This window comes from Coloeus monedula, assembly GCF_965178545.1.
Source record: "Coloeus monedula genome assembly, chromosome: 2".
NCBI classification, from domain to species: domain Eukaryota; kingdom Metazoa; phylum Chordata; class Aves; order Passeriformes; family Corvidae; genus Coloeus; species Coloeus monedula.
In genome coordinates, this window is record NC_138782.1 from 85,110,266 (window position 1) to 85,137,495 (window position 27,230).

At 37.3% G+C, this 27,230-nt stretch overlaps 1 protein-coding gene across 2 annotated transcripts in view; it reads left to right on the forward strand.

Moving 5' to 3' along the window:
* ME1 (malic enzyme 1) overlaps positions 1-27,230 on the forward strand; it is a gene marked incomplete at its 5' end in the record, with an annotated part of 159,008 nt that overhangs the window by 68,965 nt on the left and 62,813 nt on the right. For both annotated transcript variants that reach the window (XM_082302613.1, XM_082302614.1), the window contains 2 exons: positions 563-724; positions 20,482-20,585. In XM_082302613.1, the coding sequence (XP_082158739.1) occupies positions 563-724; positions 20,482-20,585 (266 nt within the window). The remainder of the gene's footprint in view (positions 1-562; positions 725-20,481; positions 20,586-27,230) is intronic.

Here is a 27,230-nt window from a genome sequence, read left to right on the forward strand (position 1 = left end):
TATTATATTTCTGACAATGAAAACACATGCTTCCTGATATGTATAAGTTTGATGGAGTGTGTTATTTGCTCAAGGGAAGAGGACATACATCATTGAAGGGTAAGAACCAGGAGGTTGTAGACAGCCCTGACAAAGGCCAGTAGGAGTGGCTGGCTCTGGTTCTGCTGAAAACAGACATGACAAAACCCAGGAGTTTGTGGTTCTTCTTTTTTTATGGATAACTTCCTTTCCCTTCCTATTCTGTTTTCATATTGTTGACAGAAAAATGTGAGAGGGAACAATGCCAGTTCTCTTGTAATGTAATACTAAACACCTCTCTCATGTATTCTTAAAAGTTTTATATGAAAGTCCCATTTACAGTGAAGCAAGAGTCTGAAATAGTGTAACAAACCCACAGTAAAATAGAATAAAACAATTATTCGCTTTTGTCATACTATTGATTTGTTTGCACCTGTTACAATTTTTACACATAAAATAAAAAGTGATGGTAAGAGAATAATGGAATACTTAGTACGTACAAGTAAAGAAGTGATTTTTACAGTGCCTTTATTTCTTTCTCCAGGCGATTGTGGTGACCGATGGTGAACGTATTCTTGGTCTTGGAGACCTTGGCTGTTATGGAATGGGCATTCCTGTTGGTAAACTGGCACTTTATACGGCATGTGGAGGAGTAAAACCTCATGAGTGTCTACCAGTGATGCTGGATGTGGGAACAGATAATGAGGTAAATCCTTTTCTGAAGTGTAGTATTAGCTATTTGAAGGGAACTGTATAAAGTGGAATTATAAATGGTAGGGGGTTTTGTTACAATACTGGATTTGATTCTGCGCAAACGAAAAAGTCGTAAGGAAAATGTCTCATCCTAGTACACAGTGTAGATATACTCATCCTAATGTGCAGTGTAGACTGCATTGTAAGGTTTAAGTAATTAAGGACACTGTTGTCTCTAAAAATGTGCTGCATACATTGTAGATGTTAAAAAGTGGTATAGAAAATTTGGTCTCAAGAAGAGGAGGATGATAAATGAGGTAAAATATGAATGAAAAAATAAGGTAAAAATACAATTTAAGGAAGCATTCTTTCTTCACTTCCATCACAGAATTTCTCTGCATTGATTTCAGATGTGAATTCTGAATTCAGATTCAGAGTAAGTGTGCCCCTCGTTTTGTTGAACTGCTTGAAGCTATAGTCTGATCTGTGCTGGCAAGGTGTGTCTACATATTTCAGCTGTACATTCACTTTAGTTATAAAAAGCACTGTAGTGCTACAGATTTTCCCCAGGTGAGGTTCTAGTGCTTCAAGAAGGTGGACCTTACCCTCTTTAGCTTGGCTTCCCATTTGTGTGAAATGCAGAGATTTAAACTTGTTGAAAATTGGCGCTCTTCTTTCCAGTACTCCTGGGATTACTGGTTAATTACTTGGCCCCGATCTTCCTTTTTTTTTGTCTGAAAGAATATTAAAGAATATTTGAATACTTGAAGACTCTGACTGATGTCAAATTAAAAAGAAAAACACTTTCAATATATTTATGCTTTTGTAGAAGTAAACACGTTGTATTATAAATGATACAAGCGTTAAACTTTATGCATGATGTGTTACAGATTTCACAGCATTCCTGCATCAGTAAATTTAGCTGGGGCTTCTGGATTGCTGGATTGGGTGTGTGCATCATCAGCTTTATACACACATCCTCACCCCCTGCCCCAGTGGGATCGTTTAGACAACACATCATGAAAGCTTCAGTGAACGAGAAGTGTCTGCTCCCCTCTCTCTCTGTCCCCTCAGAGCCACGTTCTAAAAGTGGACAGGCTTTCTTGTGAGATGTATCTGAACACTGTAGCAAGTAACCATATCAAATCATATACAATTCATTAGCTAGAAAGTATTTTTAATTTTGGTCTGAGCAGCTGGGCCAGTTTTGTAATCTATTAATGAATGTTTCTAGGCAGTTAATTGCATCAGCTGCTTCTGATACTTCAATAGGCTTTTCATTTTGCTTTATGCTTGTGTTTCATTGTAATTTTAAATTTTCTGGAGCATATTATTTGCTTGAAAGATATCAAACATCTACATATACACACAGCAACAGCAAAGCTGGCTTATCCATGCTAATAGCCCAACTTTCATGTCACTGTTCTTGTGACTAAGCATTGAGTTCAATGTGTATGAAGGAGTGGCACATACAAAGTATTACAATGTGCATAAAATTTGTGTGACCTGAAGTTTGTTGATGTTCTGAAACACCTTCTGATCAGGAGGATGCCTTTTGGGTTTTTTTTATTTTGGGATATGACCTCTTATTTTAGGACCACAGGGAATGAGACCTCTGAATTCTGCTCTTGGAATATGAACAGGTGGGACTTTGTTGCTGTACCTCTTAACTGATCAGACTACATGAGCCTGATAGTATTCATTAATGGGAGCTTGGATGTAGTTCCCAGGTTCCTTTAGTCAAAGTCAGGGATCCTGGGGCACCATCTCTCTTAATTTCTTCCCTCTAATACCCCCCCTCTCACCCAGTAGCACATCCCTGTTCCCTCCTTAACACTTACGTTCATGTAACCAGGTGCTGAGTCACTACAGAGAACTGAAATTACCAAAAAGAATTCACATTTTTCTGGCTAAGCTGATTATATTAGCCCAAGTTGGCATGGAGTTGCACTGCAATTCCTCATCTTAAAAGTTAAACCTCTTGAACAAATAACTGTATTTTTAGGCTATATTTTCTTAGTCTAGTCAGGATTTTCCATGATGAGGTACAATAGAAATCATTCTCACTACTTGTGCACATATAAATAATAATTATGCTGAACTTGTTTTTTGAAATGTGCAGATGTTTTCCATTTAGATTAGTTCCTTCTCCTATTCTGTGGGGGCCTCGCTGCTTTAAAGGCAGTTTTAAAAAATGTATTTTTGGCAACTATAATGCGGAGGTGCACAACCTGCAAATTCTCCAGAAAGATTAATTCTTACACTAAAACAGATTGCAAAAAAACCCAGCTTCACAAGCTCTCATCCTGTATTGTTTTGTTGTGTACAGAACTCAAACTACTAACTTTGAGGAGCAACTCACTCAATTTGAGATGGTTATTAAAGTCCTTTTTACTGTTTTAGCAGAGGTATTTTTAGCCAGGGTATTATCCTGTTACTCATAAAATCAAGGAAAGAAAAGCAATTAGAGCATTTTTATACAATTGCCTAGATAATAAGCAAGAGAAATGGAAACTGCTTATTTATGGGTAAAAAATTGACTGCTTATTTATGGGTTAAAAATGGATAGAAATTCCCGTGTGACCAAACTAGTAAATGGTTCCATGTAGTCGGTGTGGGACTGAGTGTCTGATAGAGTGTTGACTGCTGCCAAAAATAATAGGCTTGTTTTGTAAGACATTGACAAGAAAAGTAATTACTGAGGAACATTTTTATTCAAAGCATTTAAAATATTATTTGGAGTACTGCTAGTTACTTACTACAAACCATGGCAATCTCATTAAAAGTTATGCCTTACCTATAGTCATGTATTTTTTAGGTGTGAGGATGGTGCTTCTTAGGTGGGATTTCAACACAATTAAAACATACTTAGGCACTAGTCTGAGTGCTGATATGAAAGGTGTTGTTGGAAATCCTGAGGTGATATGACCTCTGGATCCTGAGTGTTCATCTAATGTTGTAGATATGTTAATACCTATAGAATATAGAATATGTTAAATCACTTTGCAATGGTTAAAGAAATAGACTGTAGAAGAAAAATGAATAATTGTCGAGATATAAACAGCTGCAATTTAGTGGAGACCTACCTGAAACACGTTCAGCACTGGAAGAGGAATGGTTTAAGGATGATGGGTATAATCAAGCTGGATCAAAGGGAAACATTTAAACATCAAAATGTGAGTGATGATTGTTTTCTACTTAAAAGATGTGAATAAACTCTCACAAAATAAACAATGTTGAGACAAGCATGGTTGGTTAAAAATCAGTCTGGCTTACAGGGATATGAAAACTGCCAGTTTAATAAAACCAAACAAATGGCAAGTCCTAGTAATAGAAAACAAGGTCAAAAACTGTCTTTATAGGCAATAAAAAAGCAAAAGACACTAAAGAAAAGTAACCTAACGAAAATAATTATTAATAGTAAGAATGAGGTTTTCTGTTTTTCCTGATGCTTTTCCTTAGTGATTATACAGATGGAAGTATTAGATTGTCACTATAAATATGGTAGATACTTCTTAAATATAAGTTTTATCTATCTTGGCAAGAAGTCCTATTTTCCATTTTATTAACAGCAAATTAGTATGTTGAAAAAAGCTTTTAAAGTTTGTCAAGATCCTTGAATTGGAGTGTCCAAATAAAACTTTGTCAGTTCTTTTAAAAAAAACTTTGGTAAAAGCTTTCTGTACCATGCTGATCTGGGTGCAGAGAAAGTACTATTTTTTCCCAGGTATATCTGGGATAAATTGAAATAATCAGGAAGATTGGTTTAAAGGTCAGGCTATTATTGAAAATACAATGAACCTGGTCTAATGAGCATTTACAGATTTTTGGTTGACTTATTTTGTACCTTTGAAAGACATTTGAATTCTTACTGTTTCTTTTCAGAAGCTATACCAATGAAAAAGCAAAGCAGGCCTCTTGTGTTACTGGAGAAGATACAATTTAAAAATATGTATTTCTGAGAGGAATAACAAAATACTTGTGGGTTTATGGTATCTCAGGATTTTTTTTTCAGCTCTGCAATGTTTAATATCTTTATCATTGACTTGGAGGCAATATTTTTATTGTTCAAGGGTCACAAAAGAGACATGGTTTAGTTAAAGTACTATTCTCCAGACAGAGTAGTAATGAAATCTAGCAAGACTGATGGCTTGTGTTATGTAAAAGTCAAACCAATGGTGAAAGGGTTTCTTTTGACCATAAAAATTTTAATCTAATACTGGATGCTTAGCAGAGGAATGAGAACTGTTTTTATCTGATACCTTACAAGGGAAGCTCTGACAAGCTCATGGCTGCCAGACCAATTCTAAACTGATCACATGTGTAAATTCAATACTGGCGATGGCCCGTTGTGGGAGATCTGGAAAGATTGTGTGTTAGCATTTAAACTTAAACCATTTACCATAAATTTCAGTTTAGGTAGAAAGCATTCAACTCTTTCAGGTAGTACTTTCACACAATGTGGAAGAGCCAAGACAGCTCACATTGAAAGGACTTTTTTACACAGGGCAGTTTCTAGCAGAAGACATCGTGGTGCTCTGAGCACTGGGACAGTGCCACACGGATTGCCCAGGGGTCAGGAGTCATTCCAGCTGCAGCTGCAATGGCTGTGAGGAAGCTGGACACACAAACGTTCTCTTGCCCTTTGTAAACATAGCTAAAAAGCTGACTGGTCACATATATATGCCCTTAAGGTGCAGGTGAATCATCCTGGCAAGCTTGCTTTTAATAAATGACTATCTGAACTGTTTTTTATTTGTATAACTGTTGGTCTCTTCTCCAAAGTAATAAGAGATAGGGTGAGAGAAAATGGCCTCAAGCTGCACCAGGTGAGTTTTAGATTGGATATTAGGAATAATTTCTTCACAGGAAGGGTTGCTATGCGTTGGAACAGACTGTCCAGGAAAGTGGTAGAGTCCCTGTCCCTGGAGGTATTTAAAAGCTATATAGCTGAGGTGCTTAGAGACATAGTTTAGTGGTGGACTTGGCAGCACCGGGTTAACAGCTGGACTTAATGATCTTAAAGGTATTTTCCAACCTATGTAATTCTTGATCACTGAAAAGTGCACAAGAGAGAAATATGCAGGGCAGCTGCTAGGGCAGCTACTCCTTCATCTGTGACAGTTCAGGAACTTGTGGGCTGCTGTTTCAAGTTGTTTCCTGCATGCTTGCTTTGGAATATTTTTTTCTCCTAACTTATTAAAATACTGAAATGTAGGAATTTGATGGTTCTCACAGTTACCCATAATAGGTCAATGAACGTGCCTGGGCTGGCAGTTCCGACTCCTCTGGAGGAATGACAGGCATCTGGGCTGGAATATGCAATCCAGAAAAGCTGAGGTGCAAATTCAAGCTCAGTTTTTCATCTTATCCTAGTTAGCTTTCTGTATTTCCCCAAATTATTTCCAATTGTTGTAAGAATTAGTACCAGCCTTCCAAGATTCATATTCTCGAGGAATATCTACACATAAATGTGCAAATGAAAACTGTTGAGAAAACAGAAACGAATCTGCTTTTATTATTCATTTTTCAACCAAAATAGAAACCTGGACAGTGGAGAACTGATTATAGAGGAAACCTGCAATTTCATACCTTATCAATTTAAAGATATAAATGTGGCAAGTAAATAATTTAAATTGTGCACAGCTGCAGGGATTTCTAAATAAAAGACAATCACAATTTGCATTCCTATGTAGAGTAGTGGCACTTCTACACTTTTTAAAAAATGTAGTAAATATGCAATGGGAATGATTATGCTCTCTGATTTTAAAAAGGTCCTGTTGCCTTCCCTGTGAATGATGATTGTTAAAACTGGAGACAACATTTCCGTGTTTTTACTGTAACATAGTCATAACATTTCCTGAATTCTATGAACAGAGATTGGTCCTGTCTATATATAAAGAGTCTATTTTTGTATCTGGTGCATATATGAGAATCTCATTTCTAGGTTATATTCTCCAGTGTGTTCCATAGTAGTTTTGCATATTTCTGCAATACAAATGACACTATGTGTGATCAAAACAGGTTTCCAGATGCGCAGTTTTTCATTTAGGTATGTTAACATGTTGTTGACCAAATTAACCTGGCTGATGAAAAGAGGCTTTTTAACATGTTCCACAAAACAATCAGGCCAAGGAAGGTGCTCAGAAGTAATGCTGTGGCCCAGTGGTGTGAGTTCCAGGCATGAGCATTTGTAAAACTATTGATGAAGTAAATATTCTGTGGGGTTTTTATTTTTTGGTTGCTGCCTGTCTGTGCCAGTCTGGTAGGAGATAATTGCACTTTCCTTTACCTGTTAAGTTCTGTTTCACAAGTGGATTTTTTCCCCCCTTAGATCTTGCTGCTGTACTGCCTTCCCTGGTAGCATACAGGCAGCACTTGAGCAAAGGGGAAGATAGATGACCATTCCTTTTTCTTCCCCTTTCTGAACTTCCAGCTGGCAAGAAAATAGTGCAATTGGATACTACTTTTCCTAGAGTCAATGACAAATATTTTCTATTCTCTTTCAGTGTTCAGAAGTACTGAAAAGTAAAGTAATTTCTGAATTTAAAGTCCTATCTAGCCCATTGTGAAGGAGAAAAAAACCCATGCTGTTTTATTTTGTCAGAATTGGTAGTCTCCTTTTAAATCTATTCTGTTATTTGAAGTGGACTGAGTTTGTGTTAGAAGAGGGAATGGACAAGTGCATCTACTTTTATAGATCCATGTTTTAAAACTGAGGGGTTTACTGTCGTCTTTCCAGTGTGTTTCAAAAGGTTCCACCTCTAAAATAAATATGGCATCATCAATTGCTCCTAAATATGCTTTATTTAAATATCAGAAACACCTGGAGCTGTGCCAGCATCCATATTACACCTGCAGACCTAAAGAATGATCTGATGAAGGGATGGTACTTACAAGAGCCACCATTTTCCCTCAGTGCAGGGACTGGTGGGTGACATGTTTGAGCAGATTACAAGTATCTAACAGGTGATGTTCTTTAGTAATATTTGGGACTTTTCCTTTTCTTGCTCTTTAATGCTCTTATTGAAAGCTGCAATATGTCTGGTAATACATTCACAACTTGAACATTTCAAAAGTTATTTTTACTTAGTGTTTTAACTCAGATGGGTTGAGAATTTGTAAGTGTAGTAATAAATCTAGATTTACCCAAGATACTGAGGATCCCAGTGTGTTTCAGTCTTTTAGAGACAGCCTCTTTGTCTTCTACTTTGTCCATGGCATTCTGCAATTTTTTAATTAGTTTCTTCTGTATCTTCTGTCTTACTGTGTATTTCCATGGTTATATTAAACCTTCAAGAAGACTGTGTGCAAATGTCTTGTGCTTCCTAGGGGATGCATTCTACTAATGATGTATTAAGAGAGCTGAAACACAGAACATTGCCTACCCCTTTTCTGAAGTCGCGCCTAGAGGGGAACAGCATTTCCCACACTATTTAGAGCTGTTAAAAGTTTTGACTTATTTGAAAATGTAGAAGATCATTTGCTATTCTTTACCATGGTGTTCCCAGGGGAACATATTGCATCTTCTCTCTTGTTTTCATTTAGCTGCTTTTCTCATATTTTGTTAGGCATACATCAGCAGCTGTGAGCACCAGCACTTTCACCAATAAAACTCAGATATAAATGGGCTTGGATTTTAAACGTTTACTCTCTTTAAATATTTTTCTTGGTTTCATAATGTGTACACTACCAGCATTTTCTTTAATGTCACTTGTAATGGCCATTGTTCTTTACTATTACAGTAGAAAGGCATTCTGTGTTTACATTACTACTGTTTTAGTGCTCATCTTCTTTTGCCCTAATAGGAGGATGAAAAATACCTTGATCTTAATTTCCTGTCAGTAGCAAAAATACTTACAGTCCTTTTTAAATAAATAAAAAAACAACAGGGAAAGATTTTTTTTCACCAGGGACTTACTGTTGTTATTGTACAACAAAAGGTTACTGCAATTTTAAAAATTCATGCAGTTGTTCTAGTATAATTAAATTAAAAGAGACTTTCAAGTACATATTATCTTTTTAATATGCATGTAGTGTAAAGTAATATATTGTTATGTATTTCAGTGCCAGACTTACATCCACCATCATTCTAAATTGCCTTTCCTAAGTTCTCTTATGCTTTCATAAAATACTGAAGCTGTGTTTGCAGTCTTCTTGTAACCATCCAGCCTTTCCATGTTGCCTGTGTACTAAACCCAAATCTAGACTTTTCTGGTATACCCACTTAGGCAGCAATGTTTTTGCCTCTTTCTTTCCCATACTTAAGATTCAGTGGAATGAACAGTTATAACCTTGTGTTTGAATTATTAGTCTTGAGAGTCTGGGGCCAAACTAGGTAAGCTCAGAAAGACTTAAAAAGAGTTGCAGAGCTTGACAGTCATCTGAACCTAAGCTAATCCTCCTATGCTAATTTTGTAAGGGGAACAGGAGCTGCTTCTTGTAGAGGAACTGTCTTAAACCACTCTGACAAATTGTATTTTAAAATGTTTTTTAATCTTTTTTTTTTTTTACTTGTTGACTGTGAAAAGGGCCTAGACTAGTTTAGATGTAGAAGTATCCAATATAGGTTCTTAAGTTAGCTGACATAAATTCATACTCAGTTTGCACTTCACTTGCCTTGCTCTGTGTCTGAAGTGGTTACTGTGTGACTCAGGGGACTTCTACAGAGACTAAAACTTGGTTTTGAACTTATGTCAACCTCTTACTAAACAAACTCTTGTTATCTTTGAGAAGTGTCATTTTACTGCTCTTTGAGAAATGCCATTCCACTGCTTAGTGCATGAGAAGACCTCAAAAATTGTCTGCTACTTTTGATCCATTGTCATCCTTTAAACTTTGTCATTTTGTTTAGGAATATATTCATTTTCTGAAGCTGTTAATTTATTGTTGTGAAATTTGCTATTTATGATTATTTCTTTTGTGAAATGTTCTATTTCATTAGAGCATGGAAAATGTGACAAAGCTAGGTGGTGCCTCAGATTTCCACGTTTACCAAACCACATGTTGGTAATGAATTTTAAGACCTGAGAAATTGAGAAGGGAAGGGTGTTAGAAGAAAGAATATAGATGGTGACACAGGATTTAAGTCTCAGTTTCAGCTGACACTAGAAAGAATGAGCTGTGTACTGATATTACAGGCAGTTCTGTCAGTCCGTTTAATTTCTTCTTACTTCACTTTTCAGAGCAAGGGGATCTATGAAAGAGGGCAGAAATTAATATCTGGAAATGCTTATTTTGGATAGCATGCATGAATATCCATAGACTAAATTCATGGCAGACTTTGTTTGAAGATACATTGGACATTTCCAAATCTTTATGCTCAGAAGACAGCAACAGATAGTGTTTGTTTTTGTTGGCTTTCACAGTAACTGCTATCAACCTCCTCAGCAATTTCAAAGGCAGTGGAGAAGACAAGAGAAGGAATGGGCATAAGTATAGCTATTACCACAAAAGGTGGGAAAATATGTTTTATTTATGGCTCCACAGAAGACAGCCTAGCATCTGGGACAAAGCTTGTCACACTTGAATTTTAAAGGTGCTCTTGCAAATGTTGGCCTTGCACTAGCAAGTCTACTTTGTGCACAGAATGACTTTTCCTTTTTTTTTTACTGGTGATAAGACAGATATATAGCTAAGATGCCAGCACCAAAATAATATCAACATGTTTTTTTCAGTCCAAGGGACACTGTGGATGTGACTTGCCAATGCAGGAAGAGGTCCAACCCATTTGGATCTAGTAAAGAAAATGTCTGAGTGTCAGCACAGGAGACAGGGATGTCAGGGTCAAAGGAAGGACCATGTAGAAGTAGCTTATGGAAGTAAATTAAATAAATAGGCATAAGCTTAATAAAACTGAGGAGAGGTCACAACAAGTGGTGGAGATTTATATTTATGTGTGAATGGAAAGAAAATAAAAACAAAATATCAGAACTGTTGGTGTAGAAATGAGAGATACTGGTAACCTAGAACAAGATTTTCAGTTCTGTAAATGGTATCTATTGATATGTTAAAATTCTGTTCAATTACCTATCTGATGGACTTGAGACACTCTGCTGTCATAATGTGTGAGCTGATAAAATATTAGCAAAATCCTCTTTCTTAGTAGAATATTAAATATGAATGAAAAAGGTCTTTGAGGGTTTTTTAAGGTTCATCTTATCTTTGAAATTTTTCAGATGAAGGAAAATTACTAGGATGGCATTCTTCTGAATATTGCTGATTAATAACAAAACTTTACTGGTGTCATCTTCAAAACAACCAGTCTTTGCTCTTTGCTGATTCACTTTGTTGGTAGTTTGCTTTTTGGTTTTGGGTTTGTTTGGGTTTTTTGCCTTTATTTTTGTCTGGTTTTGAAACCTGGATGACTCTTTATACTCAGACATTCCAGCTACCTATCCTAAAGAAAATCTGTAAATGTAAGTGCATGAACATAAAGGGAATGATGTGTGTTTGTTGCTTTGCAAAAATGGTGTAGAAAAGTTTGATGTATTTAAGGTGTTTGAATCACCCCAAGAAGCTGTATCTTGTCACTCTCTTGATTAAGCTAAAAAAAGTAATGAACTGAGATAGCTACACTTCCTCTAACTTCGCAGAAAAAAAAATGATAAATATCTCCAACTTCTCTAAACTGTTTCACTGGGGCTGGACTTGTTTTTAGAGTACTATATAGGCTACCATGAACACTGTTTGGGCTCTTCTTAAAGATCATTGTTTGGCCACCATCTTAGATTTATTATAAGCACTTACGGCTGGACCTTCAAGTAGGTGTTAGCATGTCATCCCTCATGATTTTTGAGAGCAATAAACTTTTGAAAGTTTGGTTGCAGTAATCTGTTTCTATAGCTTCCAGTTCTTGTCAGCCATCAGCTATATTTCAAAGTGTAGCAGTGAGGGTATTGTTCCATGTTTCTTGATGTGTGACAGGACATGTGACTTTTTAGCCATGTAGCTGCTGGGGTTCATGAAGAAGAAATTGTAGTCGTTAACTCTGTGGTGCCTGTGGGAGGTCAGTTGTGTCGGGAGCTTAATGGTTCATCTGAGCCTTTTCTGGGATTCAGTAAAAGATTTGATAGAAAGTAGACAGAAGGAGTTTTAGGAGTTTTCTTGCGAGATTTCTTCTGAAAACTATATTAATAAAATACATGAGATTTCTCAGATTTCTTTGCTTTCTGACTATTGTTTGTATGTTAAAATATTGGTGATTACATACAGTCCAATGTGCTGAAGTCCTAAATGATGTTGGATTCTTCAGGACTATTGTTTTCTCAATAGGCAAATGATTAAGTTTTTCAAGAAATGCCACTGGCATGCAGACAACCATTTGTTTTCAGTTTTACTGTGTAAAAGAGTTATGCACGCTAAAATTGTGTCTGATGAAATGTTCCTCCAAAACCATGGTTCTGAGTGTCTTCCAAGTTCCAACTCAAATTACAGGCATTTGTGGAATTGGCATTGTCCCTATCCTTGCAGGCAGATGTTAACATCAGGAGAGTTCTCTCGGACTGTTAAACATAATGCAGAGTATTTATCTAGCTGTTTTGTTTTGTTTTCTTAAAATACACAATGAATTAGGCCTCTCTGTTCTCCTTAGTAACTCTGCTAGATATGGCTCTGGTAGCAGGTTGAATCATAGAAAAGACCTATAAAACCATTGGGTCCCAATGTTAACCCAGCACTGCCAAGTCCACGACTAAACTGTGTCCCTGAGTGCCACATGTACTTTTAATTACCCCCAGGGATGGGGACTCAACCACTTGCCTGGGCAGCCTGTTCTAATGCTTGAGAACCCGTTCTGTGAAGAAGCCTCTGTATTCCACCCATGCTGACAGTGCCCCATTCATACAAAGCATTCCATTGTTTTCAGATTGGCACAATTAACACAGAAAATGGATCTTGCTATGCTTTTCTTCAGTATTTTTCCAAGATTAGAAATTATTTCCCCTTCATCCTGGTAATCATGTGACTTATTTATGAGCTGCTTGGCACAGCTGCCACTTGGTGCATAAGTTAAATGTTGATTTGAATGAAGGACCTGATGAATCCCTATGGTGGTGATACACAAGTGTAGTACTAGGAGAACTCTAGTGCTATAAAGATCAGTCCAACAAGGAATTTATTATTTTTGTTTTCAAGCTAACTTTCTGTAACAGAAGATGTTGGCACAATTGTATGTTTAGAATTGAAAAACTTTTTAGTTTTTTATTTTCTGGTATGAAAAACTGTCAAGCTAACTTGCTAACTTTGAAGGCAGTTTTTTTCTTTCTTCAATTACAGTATTTTCATAACAACACCCAGTCCAATCCTCAGGAAAATGCCTGCTTTTCTCACTATGAACAGCACATGGCTCATGATGGCCATTCTCTGATACTTACTTCTAATAGTTTTTAGAAGTTAAAGTGGTTGAAAATCATCAGTGTAAGCTGTTTGACCTGAAAAAAGGTTCCAATGAAATTTAAATTTCAGGGAAATACCATTATTTTTTTGCTTAATCTGTTGGCTAGCAAAGTTGTAGTTGAGGTATGTTTCACTACTCAGCTGTTCCCAGGTCTTTCATGGTTGGAGCCTGCCATAAAGATCAAGGTGCACAGAGCAGTTTTTGCTAGATTGTCCAAGTAAATTTACTGCAAGAATTTTTTTAATATCAATGGTAACTTACTGAAAAAGCTTTGCCATTGCTGTGTGAATTTCTTACACTGTGTACTGGAAAGGTGAGCAGGTGGAATAAAAGCCAAATTGCTCTGAAAAAGATATAATGCATCTGATGTCAGATGTATTATTGCTTTTACAAATTTTTAAATTTTAGTATTCAATATCAAGCATGGCAATATATAGTTAGCCTAGCTGTACTGTGTATTACTTGTAGTTTTCAAAGCCCACCAAGTAAAGAGGTTCAGGTGTCATTGTAAATTCCAGATTGTTTGGAATGGAAAAGTTAGCCTAGAAAGGAACTTCTTAGGCATATGCATCATTGACGGACCCCGGCTGTAACTGGTCTTGTGTGTTTCAAGTGCACCGGAATCTTGAATTACACCTAAAAATCATAAGATAAGCTTTCTATAAAAGTATGCTTTCTATAAAATATTTTGTAATTCCCAGCATTTTGGAGTTAAGCTATGAGAGTGACTCAGGTGTATCTAGAGACTCACACTAGAAGGCAACGCTGCTCTCTGCCCCTGCCCTATCAACAAGCCTTGACCTTTTCATCCGTCACTTGGTTCCACAAACTGACTTGTGGACACAAGTGAGTCAATGTCCCAAAAACAAATGCATTGTCTGACTTGAGGAGACAGCAGCCTCTTGAAAAATCTGAAAAATCAAGTGCATCTTGCCCCTTGGTGCTGCAAATTTCTGTCTTTGGATTTTGCACTTGGTGTTCCCTTGCTAATGAAGGCTCACATAACCACACATTTGTGTATCTCAGGTATGTTTGTAAATGTTGCCCTCAGGGGCCTGGGTGGTCTTTAGCTTTGCATACTCACCCACAGGAATGAGTGTGACTTCCTGGAAGGGCCCTTCTGGTAGCCGTGGCATGGGATGGAGGGATGCAGGCAGATGGTGCCATGCGAGGGGGCTGGAGGCTTGTGCCCCTGGGCACACAGCCACTGTCTGCCCGCAGCACTCGCACACTGGGGCCTTTATTCAGTGCCACATACATGCGCCGGAAACATCCCACAGAATGTCCTTGGCACAGCCTGGCTTTGTGCAGTCTTCTTGCTTGGGGACGGGCTGTGGTAATTTCATAGTGTGTTACAAGATTCCTTCATGAAGCATTCTTTCCAGCCATTAGAGGGATTTTTATTTTGTTGTTAAAGTTCGCTGGAGCTGACAGTTTTTCAGCTGGGCAAGGCTGTTTGCATGCGTGGGAAATAACTGGGATACAAGCAACAGGGTTCAGTGAGCATTCAAAGCTACAACTGGTAATTCCTCTCAGGTTAAGAAATGAGTAAGCTTCCTGAGCAGAAGCAAGCACAGGATGTAAAGGTCACACTGACACTTTAATAACCTCATGAAATTAAAGAACAAGTTGGATTGAATTAATGGAGCCTGTCTTTAAGGAGAAATAATTGAGAAAGTCTAGTCCGAGTGTGCAAATCTATAGTATCATTATGCATATATGAAAGAGAATATATTCTCTATATTTTTAGCACAACCTTAAATTCTTTTAAGCAGAATTTGAAATACTGTAACTTCTTTTCTGTTACATGAGGACATTGCTTCACTAGGGTTTTAATAATTTTTATATTTGAACTGTCTCAAAAATTCATAATACTCTTTGCTAATAATTTTATTTCATAAAAAGTTTTTCCTTTCAAGCACTACATTCGAGATTGATGACAAAGGAGTGCTATGAATGTATTATCTTTTAAACTCTTGACTGCTGAAGGTGTCTATTTTGTCTGAGCAGACAAGGGACAATTTTCAGTGATGCTTTTAGGGTTACAGGTGGGAAAATAGTAATTATGGTATGGCTGTATCTTTGTCTCTAAAGAACTGACAGCCACTTGGTTTTGGCAAGGTGAACACAGCTGGGCTCAACTGTTAAAACTCATGTCTAGTGTGTGGGGTTTTTCCTCCTTTTTTTATGGCTAGAACAACTCATTGTGATACCCATTTTTGGCCTTCTGTTTTGGGATCTTTTGTGACATCCTGTCCTATGGAGGATCCAGTGGAGGAAACTAAGGGGGAAAGAGAGCTACTGCTCTGTATGCCAGTACCTGTCTTGGGGATGTCTAGATAAAGTGCTAGCTGAGACTCCCAAAGATGAGATCTCCTTCTTTTAGGGAGAAACAGAGGATAAGGCTCCTTTTTTCTTGTGCAAGAGGCCCCTTGCTAACGTTTGCAAATATGTTGACAGAGGTCTGGTGTTTATGCAACTTATTTCTGCAAAGTATTCTACAGCCTCAAATCCAATTAGCAGCATTCAACTCTCCAAAATTCATTTAGCATTTGGAAACACAGGATTTGTTACATGTTTTAAGGGCATCATTCTGTATTTCAGACTTCAAAATAAGCTTATTCGAAGAAAGGAAAGGCTTTCTAGTCTAATATAAATTGAAATCTTGTACAGTCTTTCTAATGCCATGAAAAACACTTTGCAGCTGTAAGCAGTTCTTGAAGGACAGAAAATTGTGATTCAGCGTGTTAGTGCTTACAAACCAAAAATTTGAATGAATGCAGATTGATTGCTGGGTAATGAGTATCGATGGAAGCTGAAGTTAAGTCCAAAACTTTGGCATGTTCCTAACCAGCTAACTCTTTTTATTGGAAAAAGTTTCACATCAAATGAAATTTCAATCTTGTGGGGAAAAAAAAAGTTTGGAATATGCAACTTTCCTGGAGACCAGAAGCCTCCCTGTGCTCACTAGCCCTTCCCCAACCTGTTAAAACTGAGACAAGAAGGTTACAAAAAGAATTTAGAGTGTATTAATGTAAGAAAATACTAAGACTTAAAAAAGCAGCGGCCTCCCACTGGTGTTCTTGGTAACTGTTTGCCCTGTTAGACCAATCATGCTCTAAAATGTGTTTAATTTCTGGCATGTGGCATGTCTTTGTCCCAAAGCTTCAGATGTCCCATACAAATATAGCTCTCTTTTAGCTTTGTAACTGTGGCTCTAGTGCAAATCATTTCCCAGTGTAGAACTGCTGGAGGGTTTTGACATTTTAATGGCATGGGGTTAGTTGCTTCTCTGAAGCATTACCGTACCCCAAACACTATCTAGGTGGCACTGGTTGGTTCTGAGCAATCTCTGCTCCATATTTGTCAGTGGAAAGGCTCAGGGTCTTGCAGATGTTCACCTCCAGTTTTCCATGAAGCTGTTCACTAAAATATGTATCTGTTCCGAAGAAACATCTCAGTGCCAAGTGTGGGAATAAATGACATTTCAGCGTGTTTGTGCTCAACTGATGAAATATTTAAGTGCACAGTTTTCTGTTTCTCACCGGTTTGGCTTTTGTAGCTAACTTAGACCCAGGTGCATGGCTCAGCCTTGCTTGAACTTTGATGGTTTGCTGATCTCTTTACCCTGAGTAAGATGGTATAAACGGCTTGCCTTTTTCTTAAAACCCCCAAAGGTCATTACAGTTTTAATGCACTCAGGTGGTGCTTCAAAGAACTCGTTATTTTGCACAGCTAATTCTAAATAGATCTACATGCTATTTCCACTGCCTGAACTTCAAATAAGCCCTTTATTCTTAGAAAACCCTATTTCTGTTAAAGCTTGAATGTACCACATTGGTAAACCTAAATGTTTTAGAACTTTTTTTTTTAGCCTTAGAACAAACATGTCTAAAAATAAGCTGGCATCAACTTTTTCAGTATCATGTAATATGCATAACGAACCCACTAACCTGGAAAAAAGGAGAGTTATGTTTTGAGGGAGATTGGATTTCCAAAAGAACAAAACAAAGTTTAAGCTTTGACAACAAGCTGGGTAACAAAAGAAACCCAAGTCACTGAGGAAAAGTACCTAATCATCATGTCAGTTTGACATACTCGATTGTACGATGGAACTTTTTTTTTTGGTAATCTGTTTTGAAAGCCATGAAATAGTTGGTAGCAAATGTTAATCTCTCAAGATGTGTGAACCCTCTAAAAAAAACCAAGCATGGTCCCGGTTTGCATGGTGTTGACCTGAATAAGGGGATAATGTGCTTAAGCAGCTTATTCATTCTTCAGTGCCCTTTGGAAAGGGAGCAGCTCCACAATGGTTTGCCACTCAGGGCACAGACGTGACCACTGTTCTTTTCACTTGCTGAATGTTTCATTCTTTTGTGTCCGCCACGGGTTTCTTCATACGTTGTTCCAAACAGGACCATAAAGGAACTTTTTGGGGCTATTTCATGTCAAACTGTAACATTTGTTAAGCAGAATGCACTGAGCTGTAAAGGAATTCTGAACTCTGAGTATATAGCTGGCCAAGCTTTTCATCAGAGATGTGTTGCTGAATTAATTGTCTCTGCTTGTGAGACTTCCCAGGCTAGAGGTTTATACATACTCCAGAAACACTGTAATAATTGTTTTAAATATTTCACATTAAATTTCAGCATCAAAGGTAGGTGAATAAGCTCAAACAGTGGTCCTATAAATGGAACTGCTTTGGAGTTCTGAGTTTTAGTGTTGACTATAGATTTAAAAGCTCACAGACATGAAAAATGCAGAAGCAGCAAAAGGAATGTAAGAGCCTGTGTAAGTTTCAAGGCAGACCCATGTCTGGTTTAGCACTTTTTGAACAGAGTAATGCGATACCTGTTTCTCTTGAACTTTCACAGAATCATTGCCCATCTAAATTGCCTTCTTGAAGGAATCAGACTGATTCAGTCTTGGCCGTGAAGTGTTTTAGAGACATGTCTTTAGAATTTAAAAAATAAAGGGAGCAAAGATTTTTTTTTTTTTTCATTTTGAGCATTGTTTTATAAAATGAGAAAACAGACATTGCCTAATAAAAAGCTTGTGGAAGCTCTTTGAAAAGAGCAAATCAATTAAGGAGGAAGAATTAGGGGAGTTGGAAAGGAATTAAGTTATTTACTCTGAATTGGACAGTGGAACATGCGGTATCCTTGCACAGGACATGGAATAGCAGAAGCCTACTGGCATGGAAAGCTGTAGAAATGGGATTTTAGAAATGAGTCTGCTGTTTCTGAGTCCTACCATGATGTTGCTGACAGAGGCTCCTGAGGCTTGCCAGTTCTTCTTCCCAACCTTGTGTGCTCAGTCTGGTGGGAAGCATGAGACAGCTCATATGGGCTCTCCAAACTTGCCTTAAAATTTCATGTTGTTAAGTAGTTAATTTGCACTTCCTGTGAATTCATCTCCCAGAAATATATATTTATCCTTGATTTTTCAGATTCATTTTTAATAACTAGGCAAACTCAAAATGGAAATGAAAAAATAATTCCAGAAATAGTTCTTGACTACAAAGTTTGAAGTGGTTATATAAAAAAAAGAAGACTATACAAACCGGACAATTCCTTTGCCAGATACCAGGTCAAACTCTTGCCAGTTTTTCCTGCAGATCTAGAATAAGTACAGAATTATTATTTTGATTTTGCTGCTAGAATATTTAGGATAATGTAAATACACAGGCAAAATTATTTCCTCAAAAACTATGTTACTTAAGCATGACTCCTACACTGTGTTGGTGAAGGGAATAAATAAAATACTTACAGTGTAATGACTTCAACTTCATTTATAAAGTAATTTTAATTTTGAGCTTTATTCATGTTTCACTTCAAAAAGTTGAACTAACAACTTCTGAATGGCTGTAAGTAATGTATTACAAAATTTTCTGAATTGGTGATTAATACAGCAAGTATTAAAAAGTTCAGCTTTTAAACCTGCTTCATCTTTTAAAATATTCTAATCTTATATCTTTACTTCTTTGTGGATGTGGAGAGAAAAGTGAGGGAGAGACAAACATCTCTATCTGTAGGTCTGCATCAGGATACTCCCAGGGGAGGCAGAATACCACCAAAGATTTTGAGTTTCATACTGGTTCAAATCAATCTTTAACAGGGGCTTGTGGCCCAGAGGAATTTTTTCAATTCTACAGCATAAAAAAAAAGGCTGGGATGGGAATTTAGGTGCTTCTCTAAAATTCAGAAATCAAATTTCTGTTTCCCAGTCTGGATCAGGTTGAGAAAGCTTTCCAGACTTCTTGCTTCATTTTGCATTCAGAAGGCTCTCTCTTGGAAGGTGAGTTGGTCTGTACTTTTCTTTACAATGTTTTTTCTAGTTGAAGCTGGTGTAAAAATTACTGCCACCCTGTTGGGTTTTCATCTTATTTTTGGATGAAAAATATTTAGTCAAGCTTCTGACCTATTCTGCAAGCTGTTTGGACACGTGTGGGAGGATTGCATACAACATATAATGGGGAAATTAGCTTATTTTTTTTCAGAGGCATGTGAGAAATAGTAGCAGAGAGTGTCTTTATACCTGAGTTCCTGGGAGACCCAGTGGAAGCGTGAGACTTGCTGTGGGGAATTGCTGTAGCTGAAGCGGATGGTCAAAAGTGGTTGTAAAATGCTTTGAACACTTTTAGTAATTTGTAAGTTATAATTTGGAAATATATCTGACCTTCTAGTAGTGAAGACATGGCATGATACAGGCTTAGTGTTTTTATGGACCATGGGAAAGTCTGAGTCATAAAGGTAAAGGAAGAAAAAGTGCAAGATTTAAGCATAGACAAATTCAGAAATCATATCCAACTGATGGAACATGGATAGCTGAAATGAAGAATTCTAGAATCTAAACTGATAATCTAAAAAGTTTGGAAGGAAAAGGGCAAAGGCTTGGTTATGTTTTGGCGTATTGAATTTTAGAAAGCAGCACATTTCCTGAATATCAGCTCATCAACAGTTGAAATGATGGTCTCTGGGAGAGGTTTGTGAAACATGCTGATAAAATTAAGAAAAACGGCTTTTTTAAAATGTCAGAGCACTTTCAGGATATAAAAGAAAAATAGAAAATGACTAACTAAAGCTTTAAAAGACACTTTTGAAACCTGACTTCCCAGAGTAAATTTTACTTTTTTACTTGGAAACTATACACTTCCTTTGAGACTAGGGTATCCCTTTTCCTTGATACAAAAAGGGTGTTTCTTTAATCTCTATGTTTCTTCAGTCTTAATGTAGAGATGGATGAATTGGTATGTACTTCATATGCTTGGGTTAATCCTCAAACACTGTATTTTTGTCCCCTTCTTGTTAACTAAGAGTGTAGTATTGTAACTTGCTCATGTAATAGTTCAAACATTTTTTTTTTTAAAACAGGAATTGCTGAAAGATCCTTTGTATATTGGGCTGAGACACAAGAGAATTAGAGGTCAAGCCTATGACGATCTTCTTGATGAATTCATGGAAGCTGTGACTTCAAGGTAAGTGATATATGTGTGCTAGTCATTGATTAATTCCACTGTGAACTTCATCTTGAGAGAAATAAAGGTCAGTAGCTTATGAAAAGAAGACAGAGTTGTTAGGTTCCAGATAATTTTTATCTTGAGCATAGTATTTTATGAGTTTACAACTGCGTGAACTATTTACCTTCAATATTGCAGTTTTATGAATTATATGAGCAGTAAAACTCATCTGAATATAACTCATTTTTCAAACTTCTTTTTCAAGGTTTAGATTGTTAAATATTTGCCTAATAATCTTCCCTGCCTAGCACTGTGCCTACATGATCTTCTCTGTCTCTGTGATTTCATATGTGAGATGTCAGCAGCCTTAAAGAAGCTATCATACTTGGCAACCCCTGCCTCTGCCCCCACCAAACCCACAACAGGACTAAGCTTTCAGTGTTTTAAGTGTCATGGTATGGACCTACACCAAGTCAGCTCTTTCACTTGCTTCTTATTTCCTGTACAGAAAGTAGTTAAATTTATTATTAGACTGTGATGCATAAAATAGTTCTCCTTATGTGTCAAATAACACCTTTGCTCATATTTTCCTTGTTTGTTAAAATATTTGGAGCTCTAGCTCTGCATTCAGTGTGTATACCTAAAATAGCTCAATTGCCATGATCCATAGAGGAATGTGTCTTCTGCATATGCATCCAAAGGTGAGGCTGATCTGTGGAACCTGGAGATACTTTCCAGCTCCTCAATCTTGTCTTGCACCCCATCTGCACTTGACACAATCCTGAGACCTTACCTGGACATACACAACCTCTGTTCTTCCTGCCTTGATTGCTGTGCAAGAGAAACCTGGCCAGGCAGGCAGTATTAATTTCTGTGCTGAAACACATATTCCTTCATGGACTACTATACTCTTCCCCATCATCCCCAGTTAGCTGCCACTCCCTTGCTCATAATGGTCCTATGGAAGTTGCTGTTTTGACTCTATCCTGTTGTGTGTTTGCTACTTAGCTAAACGCTCCCTTTCAGATAAAATTGATGAACCTTCCTAATAGATTCAGCTCCCTAAAAGAATGTTCAGAGCATTAGAAGTTGCTCTGTGGTCTGTGTTTTGAGAATCTCTAACATAATGCATTCTCTAAATAGCCCTTTCTTTAAAATGAACCGCTGTTCTTCATACTAAAGGAAATAATCGGAGTCAAGCAGAAGATTATCTCATGAATGCCTGAAGGTCTGGTTGACATGCACTTCTTACTTAAACATCTTTAAAGCTCTGTAATTTTGAGCAATTTTGAGCAATTTGTGTTTGCTTGACCTTCTGAAAGATCACTTTGTTCTCAGCTAAATCTGTCATGGTCAACAGTGGTTGAAGTTCATGTTTGAAGTGGAGCACTTAAAAATCGTAATTCCAGCTTTGTGTGGTTTACTTGTGAATTGTTTTGCCTGTAGTGTGATATCTACATTCATTATGATACCCATTTACTAAGGTGAAGGGAAAAGTGATGTAGTTAGATCAAAATCTAGTCCAATTGCTCAATAATTTTACATGTTCCTAAATTCAGATTTGTGTTTAATGTGCCGCTGGCAGACTGAGCACTTACAGCTGATTCTGGCATAGCAGGTCTGACTGTTAAACATGCAGGTCATGGTTCCCTTTGCAACCATTGTGGTGATCTAGATAATTGTATACTTTGGTTACACGATAATTATTTTTTTCCTTATGAAGGTTTCTATTATGTTTTTCCTCTTTTCACTTTGCTTAGCCTTCTGCTGGCTGTTTCACTGAGGGAGTATTTGCTTTGCTAATCTTAGATGCATGTTTGGTCTGTTAAATTTTATGTTAGTCATATTTATTGTTAGTTATTGCCATGGTGCTCCAAAAGAAGCTTTCTTATTTAGCACTGCCTAATCAGTTCTAGGAATGGGATAAATTCTGGTGAAATCTGTTGTCATGGTGTTTTCAGTACATCTCCAAGATGTACATAATCATGAACATTGTAAAGCACAAGGCTGTCATGTATTTTTAATAAGTCTAAGTTAAAGACAGTGTGATGACATATTTTCAAGTTGGAAAGCTATGTGAAATACCTATTTTAGATCTTTTACACCTTCATAATTCTCCAGAGAGGCCAAATGCTAACAGAAGTGAGAGCCAGGTTTTAGCAGCATTGCCTGGGAGCAAGAAGGAGTGGGCAGCAGTACAGGGCGGTGCACTTTGTACAGTCTTTTTATTGGCTTCCAGGGAATTTTCCTATATGTCATCTTGATTGATTGTTAAATTTTTAAAATCTAGATTTTTATAAGCTGATGCAGAATAATTTATAGTGTTTCATGTTGAAATGTCACCTTTATACAATGAATGGCATGGTAATAAAAAAATGCTTTATAAAAAGGTATCGTTTCATCAACTGCAATACTTTCCTCTTCTCAGCCTCCACTGATACTCAGCCCAAAAATTTCTTCTTATGAAACAAAATTATTTATGAGTCAGGATTAAAAGGAAAAAAAAAAAAAACCAACAAAACAAACCAACAAACCCAAAACTTAAACTATCCATTACTAAAAGATTATGGTACAGCATGGCAGAATGGAACTACTACATTGTGATTTTTCCCAGATGATGGAAGGCAGAAACATGTGGAAAGCATCTGGATTTCTGGTGACACAAATTCAGTGAACAGCTTTTATTTATTTACGTATGTATACATTTATCTGTTTATTTATTTATTACTAGTGACAGAAGCTGCCCTCTGAGGGCAGATACTATAATTTCTCTGGGCATTACCAGGTGGCTTTTGCTTTTGTGTCAGTGCAGTAATTTAGAGGAACAGGAATATTCTAAATGGAAGGAATGTTTTATAACAGGAGAAAAAAATGGACAGTTGTCTTCATCAGTGAAGAACATAATTCCAACTGGAATTCAGAAACATTTGTTAAGTTTCTGCCCTGTGGAGAAATGGGTCATAAAATGTTTTATACAGACAAGTAAATTTTTCCAAATGACAAGTTGTTCTTAAATATCTGTGTTTACAGAGGAAACTTTGAGAGGAGGCATTGCTAAACAACACTTTGGTAGCTGGGATTGATCCACCAAAGCTTCCTCTGTAACCAGAGAAAGTAACTCTATGTTTTTATTCCAGTTCCTCTTTCTTCTCTGCTTGACTGTGATGATGCAAAGTGAAATATATCAGTGGCCAAGAGGCATTCATGTACAACAGTGAAAGGATTATGGAAATGCTTGAGGGGAAAATATGTAGAATGGAGATGGAACAAGAAATGAAAGGAGAGGAAAAAGGCATCTTTTCAGTAACAGGGACCTGAATTTCCTTGTCTAATGCAAGAATTAAATTTAAAGAGTATGGAAATTTTTTTCCATATTTCAAAGGATATTTCATTTTAGCAAATCTGTTAAAGATAACTCCACCCTGAACCCCTCAAAAGAATGTCAGACTAGGGAAGAACAGCATCTTACCAGCTTTGCTTCCTGCTGCAGATCATCCTCAATGGAAGTCATTGTACTAGGCAGGGAAAATACTGACTTGCACCTCTGGCCTATGAACAAATAGGAAACTTAGAAAATGGAAAGAATCTGGTGGAATTTCCATAGATTATTTTCTTGCCTACCTACCACAACCCCAAAGAGTTGGGTGGAATTATTTTATGAGCTAAACTCTGTGGATTTGTGATGCATACGAGCAGCCCTGTATCACTGAAATTATCTTTCTGCGTGTGTGTGATGGTGAGTTTTCAGTTACACTTCAGATACAAATAATAGTGGTGGACCCTTGAAAAGTAATGCCATGTGTCGTTTACGTTCTCTTCTGTAATCATATTTTGATTAAATCCTTCCCCGCTCTTTTTATATGCTGTGCTTTTCTCAAGTTTGTGAGCTATAAACCAAGCTGCTGACAATTGTAATTCAGTATGTTCTATCCTAAATTACCATGATGTAGTCATTATTCCTCATTTGCCTGATTACATTATTCACAGATGGTAGCAGTATTTCATTTCACTTCATGTACTACTTTAAAGCAGAGTTTTATGGTAAATACGGTTTAGCTAACTTTGAGAACAACTGTAAAAGCAATGTATCCACAAAATCAAAATAGAAAAGTATTTTAATAGCAATTTTCATTTAGTAGATTGAATTAGAATATAGTTCAGTTTGTGACTAAATTAATTAATTCATACAGCCTTTACTTTTGGCAAGAGAATGTACTGGCAAGAAGTCAACTTAAAAGGTGCGTATAGCTGTACATCATTAAGGGAGGGGTTGGACCACACAGTCATTCTGACAGTATGTCCAATCACAGGTTGTGAGAACACTGGTGCCTCTGTCCTCTTTTGCACTGTAATGGTGCAAGACCAAGACTTATATCATGCCTATATGTTCCCATGTTGATCAAGCTAAACTGGCTGTCAGAAAGTGTGCAGGAAGAACTGCTGCTGCAACAACTCCCTCCTATGGCAGACTTAGTGAAGATCTTTTTGCACTGAGATTTTTTTCCCTCAGTGGGACTTAAGCCCTTTGAAGCAATTTTTCAAGTCTATGACCGCCTGCTCCTTCCACCATGCAGTGAACATTAACTTCCTAATGAAGATCACTGTGGGCAGCAGGAGAGGAGCAAGGTGGGTCCTTTGGCACTTGCCCATAGACTGCCTTGACTACAGCTAGAATTGCTCTTTGAACCTACCCTCAGTTCCTTCCTGTGCTTACAGCTGAGATTCATTCCCACTCATTGATGGGTTTGCATTCTTCCTGAAACTACCTGGGTCCAGGCTTCCTTGCCCACCTAGACTCCCAGGTGGACTTTTTACACTCATGGGATGAGACCATTTGGAAGGCTTCTTAGCTTGTTTGACTATTAAGATAAGTTCTTGGATTAAAAAAACCCCACACAGTGGTTTTAAATGAGGACCTGTTTCTTTGGATAATGGACAGTACTGTGGAAGAGGAAAACTCAGACAGTTTCATAATCAGGGTTTATTTTGTTATCCTAGTTTAAGCAACTATGATGGTTTGCCTGAGGAATATCTTCAAATTTTGTGATTAACCATGATGACTTGTAACTGATACCACTTGAAACATTTAAATTGTCAACAGATGATGCCATCTCTAAGAGGGTTGTTAAGGAACCCTGAACCCTGCTCCAGGCTGTGGTGCTTAGTGGGGTACCTTGCTTGGAATTGTCCTCACCTGCCTGTGTAGGGGGAAAAGAGAAGTAAACTAATTGTACTGTTTTTCTTGAGATGGAATGCTTGTGTGCACATTTGGCACTCCTTCAGTTCCCAGATCCAGGGAACTCTGACACGAAGGAAAGAAGATTTGGTAGAAGACGTCTGCTTCTGTATATTCTGTTACATTAGGGGGAGTAGGTTAATTAATTCATTCCTTGTATGAATACCCTTATAAATAGGGTAGTCACAGAAAGAAGAATGTAGGCAAGCAATTTGTTGTTGGTTGGTTGGTTGGTTTTTTACTTAGTGCCTCGTATCCTTCTTTCCTTTCCTGTTGTTTCATTGGGTGGTTAAATCGTATCTGATTGCTGGAAGTGTTACAAATATATGCTCTACAGACTTTTTGGACCCAATAAGCAGTGTAAGGAAAAGTGAGTCTGGCAGTGAAGTAAAGTCACAGCAGGATAGATAGAACCTAATCAAGTTTATTTGCAGAGAGACACCTATTATTGTTTGTGATGCAAGACCTTAGAGAAATTCTTAGCAAAGATCAGCAGAGGAGCCTTAAAGAAATAAATTCATCCTTTAAAGAAAACAAAAACTATTGAAATCTGCAGATGTGGTACTGAGTGGGAAGGCTATTGTTTTGGGTTTTGAGATAAGATAGAAAAAGTGGAGGAATATTTTAGTATTTTTAATATTCCTGTTGTACCAAAACTGATTCTGGAGCTCAAATTGGATGTATTAATGTTCTAATAATGCTCAGTTATGCCCCAGACTTCAACAAGTGAAGCACATGCTGTTCCTGGGCTTTTCTTCTCTAAACTATTTTAAAACAGGATTTTTCAAATGGAAAAGGCCTGGGTAATCTCAGTTACTTTCCTTCATCTTTTATAGCTCCAGCAAATGGTGGGCAGCATTCCCAACAGAAGTTAGCTGGTCCACTGTATTGTAAATGGAGTGAATGTTGATTTATTTGAATAATTTGTGTGAGTGTAATATTTTAACAAGGTTTATATTGTTGTTACGGAAGTACAGTAGTTTTCCAGGCTGTCAGAAGCAGCAGTTTCTTTTTTTCTTTCTTTTTTTTTTCCCCCTTTGGAAACTCTGGTAAAGTAAAATAATAAAATTTTGGCTTCAGTTCACATCAGAATGCAGTAACTTATCTGTCCCTTTTATCCCAGCTCTGTCTCTTTCCCACTAGAAGTCAAGAAGTATTTTTACCTATATTTCAACTCTCAGGAAAACTTTCAGTCACTGTCGGTCTGGCTAATTGGATTTGAGTACCTCAGTGCTTCATCTCTCTTTGGTCCTTTACCAGAGAGCAACACTGCTGTGCTTTATTCAGAGTATCCCACCCGAACTGCTGCTGCTGAGATTCCTGATCCATGGCAGTGGATCAGCCTGTGCCCACGGTTGCCTCTGCTGCCTGGTTGCCTACAAATAATAAGCCATTCATAAATATCACTGACATAACCTATTCATCAT